Below are 13,128 nucleotides of genomic sequence, written 5' to 3'. Positions count from 1 at the left end.
TAACACTTTTTAAAACATCAGTTGAATTCAGGTTAGTGGTGACATGCCTGTGACATCCATGACTTCTTACTGCTTCATTGGTAGCAAGCAATCTTCATTTTCAGCTTAAGGAACCAGTAACAGAAACCTCCTCAGGCTTGCATACAATCTAAACCCCACAATTTAAATGCCCCGGTCCTCTCCAAGCCTACTGTTCAATTTTGACAGCTTTTCCATCAATACTTTGGGAAGGTGGCTTACACCTTCATACTTGGGGAAAAGGTGCCAGTCATATGGTAAGAGCAATCCCACATAAGACTGAAACTTCTAGCCTACAGAGGTTCATTAAGAATCCAGAGGACAAAGCCTCAAGTCATAATTACTGTGGATAATAAGGACCTTCATCTATATACCCTCAGTTATTAAGGTTAAGAAATCTTTTGCTTAAATGTCTTCATATAAAGACTAAAAACTGTAAAGGATAGTCTCTTCATTATCTCTAAAACTGAAAGCAGAAAGCAAGCAGGTCCTAAGAACATTACCCTACTGGCTGGTAAAGTAGGGAAGAAAAACTCCAGCCTTGGTTTTGCCAAACCTCTGGTGCCCCAAAAGGCAGTATATCTGAACAAGCAATAGTAGAAAACATTGAGTCATTACTAGGACAAATTACATCCACCTGAAATAAAGCTATGATGCAATTACCTAAAAGCCTAAAATGGTGCTCTGCACCTCCCCATATTCTGACCTTCCTATAGGGCTTGTGGCAAGATAAAAACATTTTCTATAAATGCTCAAAGTCATATGCTGTAAACACAAGTTATAGCAAATTTAATAGTGACAAAATCAATACAGATTAGGAATGTTCACCATTCTTAAACACCATATACATTATGAATATATATACTGTATACTTTCAATCGATTTAATTCTGACTCACCGTATTAACACAATCATAGTATGTTTTATTAATTTATATGAAAAATACTTCACTAAGAAAGTAGACAAACTGCACAGAAATAGTACAAGTGTCATGTGCATAGCAATATAGCTTAAAGCATTCACATATGGCTTTGTTTAAATGAAACTGTGGGGGAATGGCCCTACACGGACCCATGGTTACACAGTCGACATAATGTAAACTGCTTCACATCTTTGAGGCACTTACTAATAATAGTGTTCAATCCCTGAAAAACAAAATCAAGAACTAATAAGTGAAAATACAAAAATCCCAGGATAACAGCTGTGTGTATTTGAAAATATCTTAAAAATTGGTTTTAGTAGTGCATGCACAGAACTGAAAAATTGGGGGGAGGGGTGTAATTTCTGTGCAAGAATTATACCAAGTAACTGAAAAGTATAAAAATATTTACATGTTATGGGATTTTAAGTATGTACAGAACAAAGGCCCTGAAGAATCATTCTATAGAATAAAAATATAGCACATGATAGCAGTAATAAAAATAATATATGTATTTATGGAATTGTATTTGCAGTTAGTTACAAGTTATTTAAACCACAACGTTGTTTGATCTTTCTCAAATCTGATGGAAATTGGGAATACACTCTTTCTTTTAAAATACAAGCACTGTGCATCTTTTTTCTACCTCAGTTACAATATTGACATACAAAACAGAATGACTTGTGTATCCTAATCCAACTGTGGTTTTTTTTAAACTTTAATGAATATTTTCTTCACTGGTCATTTCATGAATGAATTCCAATCTCGAGTAGCCTCCATCAGATGCCTCTGTCCATGCCCTACCCAATTATCCTGATTGTCAAATATTCTACCACAAAACCAGCAGCTAAACTTAGCTTTCAAGGTATTATTAGAGGTAGTTTTCACAATCTGGTAATTGTTTTTGCTAGTCTTTTTCAATGTCAATTTTAAGACAAATCTTTCTTTTACAGGGTTAAGGGGTTTTATTGTCCTGTATCTTTTTTGAGAAAAATTATCAGTAGTTACATCTGAGGGATTGCAGAAGTCTGGCTGCAGAAGAGCTTCAACAGTTCTTTTCGACAATAAAACTTTAAGTACGTGTCCCTTAAATTTAGCAATAGTTTTCATTACATTTACAACTTCTGGAACATCTGCATCAGGATGATTAAGCACAACAACTGGTTGATTTCTCCGGGGGCATTTTACAAGCTGGTTAGAATCAAAAGGGAGTAATTTCAAAGTCCTCACAGTTTTTTTTGATGCCCTTGGTTTGTAAGGGCTACCTGATTCACTAACAGTTTCAGCCTGATTCTTTTCTTTACACTTTCTGTGCAACACTGCTTTCTTTCTAGGAGGTTCTGGGCAACTAGCCTTCCTTTTACGTTTGAAATTCTTCTTTCTTTGACCACCCACAGTTCCCAAACTTTTAGATCCAGCTTGTTTTAAACTAGGTTTTACTTTTGCAGTTCTGGTTTGGGTGCTCCATGTGGACTTGTGACAACCAGAGTTATTCCTCTTGTTAGCAGCTATTCCTTGCGTACTCTCAGTAGAACATCTTTGCAACCACGTCCCTGCAGATTTAGCAGAATAAACAGGTTCTACAAGAGGAACATGACATGCTGGATTAGAACTTGCCAAAGAGGCATTTGCTGGCATTAACCCACCTGGTAAGTTTAAGGCATCATTAAAACCAAGATTAATTTGTTTCTGTGCTAGTGCAGGAGTAAGTGACTGCAAGTTAGCCACCTGTAGTGAGGGCACCAAGTTGCTTACTGACTGAGTGTTATCAGACAGTGTATCTGAAGTAGGAGTCTTAATTTTCAGCAAAGGCTGTTGTTGCATGGCTCCAGTTTTCTTTGGTTGACAATTTTGATGAGCATTATCCTGAAAAAAAATTGGTTTATGAGCGACAGGCTTGTTTGGTGGCATACATTTCAGAAAAACTCCCTGCTGTCCATCAGGTGAAAGTGCATAAACATGTTGTTCCTGTTTAATTTCCTGTTGTTTTACTGACTCCAAAGAACCAAAGACAGCATCCTGGTGCTCTGGTAACACCTTCACAGACGACTCTGATGAGTTTGTAACTACAAGAGGTGCTTTGAATGGCATACTATTCAATGAGTCATTTACTGTACCACATACTTCCCCATTACAGGAACTTCTTACATTTCTAAAACTGCCATTTTCCCCCTTCACTTCTGAAGCTGATATGGTTATTTTCCCAGATTCCCTGGATGCAATTCCCCCTAAAACCTGAGAACTATCATTAGCGGCATTTGCAACTGTTCCAACTGCCCCACTTAAAGTCAAAATCATTCCAGGTCCTTTATTTGAAACACAAGATGCAGGTACACCTTTAGTAACATACTCATCTGATGAACCGGTTGATGGAAGAGATTTTCCTGCCACCACACGTTGTCTAGACTGGTTAGAAAGGTGGAAAGGAACGAAAAATCGTGATGGAAGGGACTGAACAAAAAGGGCTTTCTTCTGTTCCTGAAGAACAGGCAAAACTGGTGAAAAGCTGCTAGGATTTTGAGCTGCAGACAGTACTTTATCTTTCACTAACTGCTGTGTAAACTCATCTGTAGGAGCTTTTAGCAATGTACCAACACCCGGAGTTCTGGATAATTTGTCCATGTCCTGTGAATCAAGTGATGTTTTGGGTGTCTGTCTTTCTCTCCCATAACATGTACCTTCATTTGTGCTATGTCGTGTGTTGAACTCTCTCTCACATAAAGGGAAGTGTACATTAGGAGGAGGCCTCTGAAAACCACAAGCAGTTGCAGAGCTTTTTAAACGCACGCAGGCTGCATTCCCAGTCTCAGGACCAGAAAGCAGCTTATCAGAACGAAGTTTGACACAGTTAGTCTTGCTGTGGAACTCCTGCTGAGAAGTTGTTTTTACTTTTAACACATCTTGCAGTAATTGGTTTATCTCAGGTGATAAATAATTAGCTGCCTGTTCACTTTGTAATGAGAAAACGGATGTGATTTTAGGCATTAAGAAAGAGTTAACACCATCAGAGGCATTTTCCTGGAATTTCTCAGCTATGTTCTGAAAGCCTTGCTCTACATTACTGTCCAAATACTGTTGGCCATTATGCTTGTCCTCTGTAAAACACTCGCTGTCAACACCACATTTAGATTGGCTTTTAAAAGACACAGAGTTATTCTTAGTGTTTACGTGTTTGTGAGTTTTATTAATATTTGATTGGGCTGACACAACTTTCTCTGCTTTCAAATCTTTTATCGATTCTGAATGTGAAGATGCAGGTTCATTTCTATTGTTTTGAAAATAACCTCTTTTACTAAATTCTTTGTACCTGTCATCTGTTGATGTCCAAATGCTACATGGGTTATCCAAAGAGTCCATTTTGGAATAGTTGTGAAAAGACAACAACCCTTCATTAGATGAATCCACTGAGGTTGAATAATAGAGATTATTAGTTCCATTACTATTATTCAGGCCACCATTTTGCATTTTCAGTTCAGGAAAAAAGGGCATTTTCACAGAGTCATAATGAAGGGTATTTGTAATAGCGGGTGGTAATACCTGAGGATGACTTGAAGAACAAAAGCTTCCCCATGAGATACTAGTTTGAGTTCCAACTTTTGTTACCTCTTCATGTGGAGGTACAGCTGAGTCCAGCTTCATTGGCAAACAATTTGGACGTTCTCCTTCAGCTAAATTAGAAGGTGCTACAGTTTCAGAAACACTCCTACCATACAATATGGAGTTCTTTTGTTTTTCTGCTTTTGTTTTTCCTGAATTAAGAGCAGAACAGGAGGTTAATGGATGAACACAATTGTTCTTCAGAGTTGACTGATCAGTTGCACGTGGTATAGCACCTGAAGACAAGCCACAGGCATCAGCAGTCTGTAGCAAAGGAGTTGCAGAACGATCTTTAACAGGATCAACTTTCTGACCCAACAAATATTCATTTTGCTTACTTGTAGGTAGTAATTTTATAACAATATGTTGTTTCCCATCTACCATTTTAAAGCCCATAAATTTAGCACTGTAATTTGCTGGAACAGCTATTTTATTGTTTTTAACCATCAATACTGTTGGCCCATGAACAGCATTTTTCAATAATCCCAGGCCGTAACTTGTCGCATCATCTGCTTTATCATATTGTGCAGTAGTAGCAGAGAGCATTCCACCCATGAAATGATGATTTTCTGTGTATTTAATTTGATCTTTCTCTTCATTTGTTTCTACATCTCTCATACACTGGTTCAGCTCCTCAGCATTTGTCTGAATTTTATTCACACTTCTTAGCACTTGTGTATTTTCTTCCCCAGCACTGTCACTTCCACTGCTTATCTTTTTCCGTCTCCAGAGTGGTTTTTTTGATGCTCCCATTTTATACCTTCTTAACACAAGCTTCAGTCCTCCTGAAGTCTTTACTATTCTTTTCTCATATTTATCCTTTTCCAGTTTTTCTTTTGCAATTAAGTGATCTCTGTGTAAAGCTATGATGTGTTTTAAAAGATAATCTTTCCGTGATGTGCTGTAACTGCAATAAGGACAACCAAAAGAAAACATACTGGTATGAACAAGAAGATGATTTTGGAGCTCCTCTTCTGAAAAGTTTTCTTGATGGCATTTTCCACATTTATAGGGAATCTCCTTATGCTTGTGAATGTGCTGAACAAACGTACCCACATCATAGGTAGAAAACCCACATTTTTCACACTGAAAGTGTCCATTTACACAATGCTTTGATAAGAAGTGTTTTGTCAAAGCCAACAAAGTGTATATCTGCTCATCATTACAGAGCTCACATTTTACTAAAGTGCTACGATGGATGCGTCTGTGCTGTTTAAACGACTGAAAGTCATTAGCTGAGAAGCTGCACATCTCACAAGGATACAGAGGCAACTCACCATAGTGCAACAGCTGAAAATGTTTCTGTAGGTCATTTGGGCTGTATCTAATGTTATCCTTGCACTTCGTACAAGTGAAATTCAGTATCTTTGCTGCAGTTTTCAACCCTTCTTCAAATTGCACTTCTGGTTTAATTTGCAAGTGGCTTCCTTCTGAACAACTGAGATTGCTTCCACTTATTTTCTCTAGACTTAAGGATTTCCTTGCAGTTCGCTGCTTACACTGAAAGAGTTTTCTAAACCTATCAACTTCATGTTTCATTAATACTTCATTTGGAATGTTCACCTTGGGCAATTCAATCTTCACATTTTTTAGTCCATAAGTGAGGTTGACATCTAAAATTGCTGGTTGAATCGTCATACTTAAAGGATCATGCACCAGTTCTTTTTTTAAAATAATGTCTGTAGAAAAATTCTTCATAGCATTATGTTTTAAGAAACTGATTTGCTTTTTGTCACAAAAAAAGTGTTCCTGTTCAGATGACATGATTTTAGGTTTTGCTTTTCTTTATGTGAATTCTTGGGTCTTACTTCCGGCAGCAAAGGAGACAACTGTGACAAGTTATTCTTAAAGCTCTACAACTTCCCCATTTCATTCTCCTGAAATTAAAAAAACAAAAAAAGCAAATAATTACTTTTAAAACTCATGCAATGAGAACACCTATTACAATTCACTAACAAATATATGCCAATCTCTGAAGTTGATAATTTTTACAATATTACTCAAGGGGTGAAAAAAAAAAGGATGAGGCAAAAAAAAAAAAAAAAAAACTATTACACTTTAACCTTTGTTTGTTTTGGGGGTGTTTGTTGGTTGGTGTTTTGGGTTTTTTTTAATAAAACTTAAGAAACATGTTTTAAGAGCATCTACTGAAAGATACATGTCATCAAATTTTGGGTTTCTCCCACCCTGTAAGCATAAAGAAATCTGAAGACCTACTTTTTTAAAGTCAGAATCTACAGAATTTGACATTTTTATTACTCAAGTGTGCTACTCTATTAATTGCTATTGTGCTTAAAAAGGAAAGAAAGCAAAATCAGAACCTGACAAAATATCTACTTCACTAATGTGAAGTAGACATGGCCTTTACCAACACCAAAAATCCAATCACGCTGACCTACAATGAATTTTTCACATGCCTACCTTTAGTACCACACAAGTCTGAATCAGTCAACAGATAAAAGTTCTCAGGCTTCTCATTGCATGTTCCTGGGTACACATTAATATTTTCACTGCATGACTGACAACAGTACCCCTCTATGGATTAACAGGCTCAACAGTTATGGTCAGCATCACTGTCTCACTACAGATTTCATGTCAATGTTTCCACAACAGGCTGCATCAACAATTTATAGCACCTCAAGTCTATGCTTGAACAACACTCCTCACTCCTGCACAGAATGTTGACACAGAATCAGCAGAATTGGAACGGCAGCAAAATTGACTTAAATTCTGAAAAGCAATACTGGAAAGGAAGAACTATTTCTTCACTAGTATAACACTTATAATTAAAAAACTTTTTCTACAGTACAAGTCACAAAGTCACTTTCTTCTTTCCTAACAAAAGTTAGTAAATTATTAGCTGAAATCTGATTAGTGAATTTCTCTCCCCTACTTTAGGGCTCACCTTGAAGCAACACAGACTTGCAATTCATTAGATCATCACATCTATTCATGTTCAAACTGAAAGAATGATCATACCCTCACTGTGAATAAGTGCAAGGACTGCTTCTAGATCTCCAAGTCATCATAAGGATCAGCCCTAAGGTCTTTCAAATATTTTCCCACAGTACTGGGAGAAGGAAGTATCTAGCATTAGACATGCAAATACCTGACAAAGAAAATGGAGACTGAAAATTTTCAAGTCCATGTTCTTGTATCATGTAGCAAGAAAATCAAAACACTTTTTTTATGCACATGCCTTAATGCCTTTCTTTGGAGAAGATACTGGCACTTCTGCACAATTCTTGAAAATAATAAATACAACTGCGACACTATACACAGACTCTAATATCAAGTAAATTCACTTCACTGCATTCTCCAGATATGAGACCCGCAAGATTTCAACTACACATATGACATCCAAAAAAAAAAAAAAAAAAAACCCAAAACAACAAACCATAGAGACATACACTCCCTCCTCAGAATCTCTCCAAATGAAAACACTTTGGGTACAGGATTTTTATTTTTCTTTTAACTCAATGACACACTCCCCATCTTCCACACAGAAGATTAATACGTGGGATATTACCCAGCTTGAGAAGAGAACAACTCATGTGCATTTACATTCCATTTCCATCAAAAGAGTACTGCATTAAAATGCATTCTCTTGCCAATGGTATATCCCTTATTTGAACAGAAGTAAGCTGAACTTCCACATAAAGTATAAGTAACTAAAAATTATTTGGATTTGTTTGTTTGAACAACTTTTTTAAAACACAAGTGCAACACAAATATTACAGCTTGCATGATGCAATACATCATCCTGATGGTAGCTGCCCATCCCTCAGATTAAAAGGTTATACTAGCAGACACTGAAAACTGATGTTTACAATTAAAACTACAGAAATCAAAAGTGGACAAAATGCTGCAGAGATCAAGGCTCAGATTTCAATACCAAGCCAATTGGTCCTCAACTAGGCAACATTTACGTTTGGCAGAGTCCAGATCTAAGGTCCCCTTTAATTAATTAACATAATAACTTACAACTTCATTTTGTTATTTTTGGGTAGAATGCAACTATCAACAAGTTCCTGCAGAATGACAAAAAAAATATTTACTTAAAGCAACCACTGAAAAAAAAGGGTTTTCTTTTATCCCAGAGATCTTAAAGATGTATTTTCAAAGAAGTCTGACTTACGCGTTGAGAAAATACTTGACTTCAATTCTTCAACACTGGGCTTTTTCCACACACACAGGAGAGGTAAGATTGCAAGACTCAAACAAGGCCACAGTCAGGAGAAATACTAGAAAAAGTTCTGGAAACAAAAGAAAAGGTATTTTAAATGGTGTAAATACAAGCAAAAACTGAAAGAATAAGCTGAAAAGCCCCAATCCCTCACAAGTTTACATTATGTAGATTTTTAATACATTGAAGACAAAAATACCTACCAGCTTTTCTCCCAAAGAACACCATCAAATGCAATACCAATACTGTATAGATACACAATACTACAATGCCTATTTTGCCTTAGCTTTGCCACTGCACGTCAGGCATTCATGGCTGGGAAGCATAAACACATGATAACTTCAAAACAGTATAGAAAGAAGTGACTGGTACCTCTGTCCATCAAATTTTAACTTGAACTCAAAAGACACTTATCTTTTCTCAAGCAAAAATTTTAATGGCAAAAACATAATCATAAATTTCTACAAATCTGTGCAAAAGCCTAGGAAAGAGGCAAAATATTACATTCACAGTATCTGAAACAAGTAAGTAGATTTAAATGCAGATAAAATGAGTACAAACACTGAAAATAAATAAGCATGTGCCACAGTTAACTTTCACTCAAAAAATCCCCAAACCACTTGAAACAAGCATAAGTAACCACTTGAGACTCTCGGTCACAATTTTCTTCACCCCACAATGCTGCAATTTGTCCATATTTTGTTTAAAAAATGTACAGATAGAAAGTTTAAGTTATATACTTTGATCTAGAGAGAAATTACAGATAGAAGACGCTACTAATTTAGGTAACTTTTACAGTTTTACAATTTCGAACTACATTCAAAATACGTATACCAGCAGGCAGTATCGTCAAGGTTTCTAAATAAATTTCAGCTTATTCAATTTTTATTAAATAAATAAATAAAATTACACTGAAGTACATTTCATGTCCTGTTCTACTCTATGTGTCTGCAAACTTAAGAGTGGCGCCTTAATCTCTCCTAAGACCTGGACACACGCAGGAACTCACAAAACTAGATCTTAGGAAACTCATAGAGCTGGAGCAGTCAGACACAACCTGACCAACACAACGGCGCTTTAGTTAAAAATAAATAAATAAATAAATAAATAAATAAGCACTTTCAGAGCTCACACACACAGACTGCCCGTGCCACAGGGCGAACTTGCCGCTGACAAACACAGCAGCTGGACGCGCGGCGGCACACGGCCAGCGCCAGCCGCCGGCGGGCTGACGCTGCCCCCGCCCGCCCGGCGCTGCCGCGGTGCCGGCGGGGCTTTGGGGCCGCTGAGCGCCGGGACAAAGCGCGGGGCGCAGCCCGGGAGCTCCGCCCGCCCGCGGGCACAGCAGCGGGCGCGGGGCAGCGGGGCAGGACGAGCGAGCCCCGCGGCAGCGGCGGCCGCCACTGCCGGCGCGCAGCCCGCGGAGGGATACGGCCCCGCGCCGCCCGGCGGCCGCACACGGGGCCGTTCCTGCCCGGTCCCGCCCGTCCCAGCCCCGCTGCCCCGCGAGCCTCCGGACTATTTAATGTCTCGCCCTCACCACGGCGCACCGTCCCGTCCCGCCGCGGCCGCCCGCGCCCCCCGCCCGCTCCGAGCCGCGCCGGGCCGTCCCTCCCGCACCGCGCGGGGCTCCCCGCTCGCCGCCCCCGCGGAGTTACCTCGGGTACCGCCGCCGCCCGGCGAGGCGCTGCCGGCCGCCATCACAGCTTCCATCCGGGGACTGCCGGCTGCGAGCCCGGCCGAGGGGCGGCCGCGGCGGAGGGATACGCGTTCACCTGAGGGGTGGGCGGACGGCGGCCGACGAGGCCCAAGGGGGAGGCGGCGGGGCGGTCCCGGCAGGTCGCGCTGCCTCGGTGCTGCCCGTCCTGCTCCCGGTCCTCTCTCTGCCCTCGGATGTGCGCCTCGGCCGCGGGAGCGGCGCGGCGGCTCCGCCCGTATTACCTGCAGGGCTGTGCGCTCCCGTCCCCAAGGGCGTGTCTGGGCCAAGGGCAGTGGCAGGCAGAGCTGCTGCCCCTCACAGAACGCCCACAGGCAAAGGCCTGGCCCGCCATGATCGTAGACACAATAAATAAAGAGCTATCTGTAGGAGATGTCAGCAGTTAAAGCACCCAGGAAAATATACGTGTCTTAGAGCAGTTAATTTGTTTCAAAATGCTCAAAATAACATAAAACTCAAAGCTGATCATCGCTACAAAGTGCTTGTCTTGTTAGAGACACAGTATCATGGACAGCGGTGCTGGCAGTGCTCTGGGGCTCGTGGCAGGTTTAAGGCACCCAGAGTAAGGTCACCAAAGTGCACGAAGGCACCTGAGGAGGAGGAAACTGAGCTGCACCATGGCCAGAAAAGGGCAAATGCCCATGACAGAAATAGACTGTAAAGTTGAATTGTGAATGAAGAGGTCATTGCAAAGGAAATCCTTTCTCCACTTAGGACTGTGATCAAAAATCAAAAGCAAAGAGGAGAAAGCTTGAGCTTTTTCCTCTGGGAAACCTCTCTAATGAACAATTTAGCCAAGCAATTCAGATAAACTTTTCTCCACAAATCTTTTGACATCTTACTAGTTGCAATAAAGTTTAGTAAGTGCAATATTTGCTCATTATTAAATAAGAGAACAAGGAAGAGTGTTGATGTCTTTGAGTGTGCATACATATATACTAAGGGTATGTCAAACATTAACATATTTTTAATTTCTTGTTCCAATTGACATCACTTATTTCCCTTGTGTCCTAGACTGTAAAAGAAAATTAATAGATGACATTTTGGGGTGGATTCCTTGGCCCTAAAAAATATCATCAAGGAAAGAATTATATAATTGTTCTACTACACCCAGATGAATCAATCTGTGCCAAAAGCAAGCAGAGGAAACTATTCTTCTGGTTTCTGATTCATTACCTTTTTTGAAATAAAAAGGGGGGATTGTACATATACATAGTGTCTTTCATATCAGAAAACTACAACTGAAGAAAAAGAAAGAAAAACAACATAGTTCTGACTGAAACCCTAAAGTCAGAAAAGATAACAGAAAAGAATGATCCATGAAAATCATTAGTCTAACAAGCACCTAGAGTATCAAATTGATGTATTCCTAATGTTAAATTAAAATATACATCATACTGTCAATTATTAATCCAAACAAATTTACATGTAGGATAAGAACAAATCTTTTATCTGTATTTTATTACTTTGTAATTCAAATTTAGAACACATATGAGTGCCAAAAGCAATACAGGAAAAGGTCCGTGTGGAGTAACACCAACAGCAGACAAGAAAAGAAGAAATCTCAACTGAAATTCATATCTATTGAGATTCTTCATTTCTTAGGAATCAAAAAAATTTCATCAAAACACACCATTTAATAAAATTCTACTGCAATTAGGATCTGTGTAAGAATATACGGGGAAAAAAGATGGCAATCCAATGAAAAACTACGGCAATGGGCACCCCCACCAAAAATGTTGACATTATATAGTAGCTTCTCCCAAGATTCATTAAGGAGTCCATTAGTCATGAAAGTAAGCATCTGCAAAAATGTTCCCAAAAATTTCTCAGTAGTAACAATAGTCTACAACCTTCCCATGTGCAGGAATACCGGGAGCCCCTTACAAACTACATAAACATAAGAAACTGCCTTACTACCAAAGAGAGAACCAAAGAAGACAAAAAAATTGCCTTTTTACCAAGTTCAAAGCAGAGACTAAACTGAAAGCCATCAAGGAAATCCAAGGAAGACCAAAGTCTTCCCAAGGGGTCCAGAAATTATCCTGATGCTGGCAGTTGAACCTCACATGTCATGAATTGTGACGTGAGATCCATGTAATATTCTAGTCTTTCAGTCTTATTCAGAAGCTAAATTGGATTTGGTCCACTTTTCTTTGGGCAACCTGTGAAAATGATGTTCAACCACAAGACAGTCTGTGTTCTGTAAAACACAATATCCCACAACAGTTTTTACTTTTCACCAGAGAAAAAATTTGCTCTGACATCTGCAGTGAGTTTTGGGTTTATGGGTTTTTTTGTTTTGGTTGAGTTTTTTGTGTTTGATTTTTTTTTTTTCTGACCATTGGCTATTGTGTCCAAAAAATATGTAAGCTGTGTAGTATTATGGAAGCTTTAAGAGTATTTGTACTGTCCCAGTGTGCATTACATCACATTACTCTGTGCATCTGAACTAGAAACAATGGCAGGGCTTCCCACTACATCTCCTTAGCATTAGTCTGTTATAAATTGGTAGGGCAATTAGGTGCAAATAAGTAGCCTTTATAATGTGATTTTTATTATTGTTGCTATTAGTTCTATATTTGTAATGTTTTAAAATTGAAAATTTAATGGTTTTCTCTAGTAGAAGGATGTTTCACAAACAGCAGTATTGCATCCCTGATTTTCTTTTCTTTTCATCTTATTTATGGT

At 39.1% G+C, this 13,128-nt stretch overlaps 1 protein-coding gene across 1 annotated transcript; it reads right to left on the bottom strand.

Moving 5' to 3' along the window:
- Window positions 1–781: 781 nt before the first annotated feature.
- On the bottom strand, window positions 782–10,490 carry ZNF518A (zinc finger protein 518A). Its single transcript, XM_021536463.2, has 3 exons — window positions 10,379–10,490; window positions 8,673–8,790; window positions 782–6,411 (listed from the first exon to the last, which is right to left on the bottom strand). Exon 3 carries the CDS (start codon window positions 6,296–6,298, stop codon window positions 1,679–1,681), a length of 4,620 nt encoding a protein of 1,539 aa, XP_021392138.2. The 5' UTR covers window positions 6,299–6,411; window positions 8,673–8,790; window positions 10,379–10,490; the 3' UTR covers window positions 782–1,678.
- Window positions 10,491–13,128: the final 2,638 nt, after the last annotated feature.

This window comes from Lonchura striata, chromosome 7 (genome assembly GCF_046129695.1).
Source record: "Lonchura striata isolate bLonStr1 chromosome 7, bLonStr1.mat, whole genome shotgun sequence".
In the NCBI taxonomy this organism is placed as follows: Eukaryota; Metazoa; Chordata; class Aves; order Passeriformes; family Estrildidae; genus Lonchura; species Lonchura striata.
This window is presented reverse-complemented; position numbering and strand designations above follow the sequence as displayed.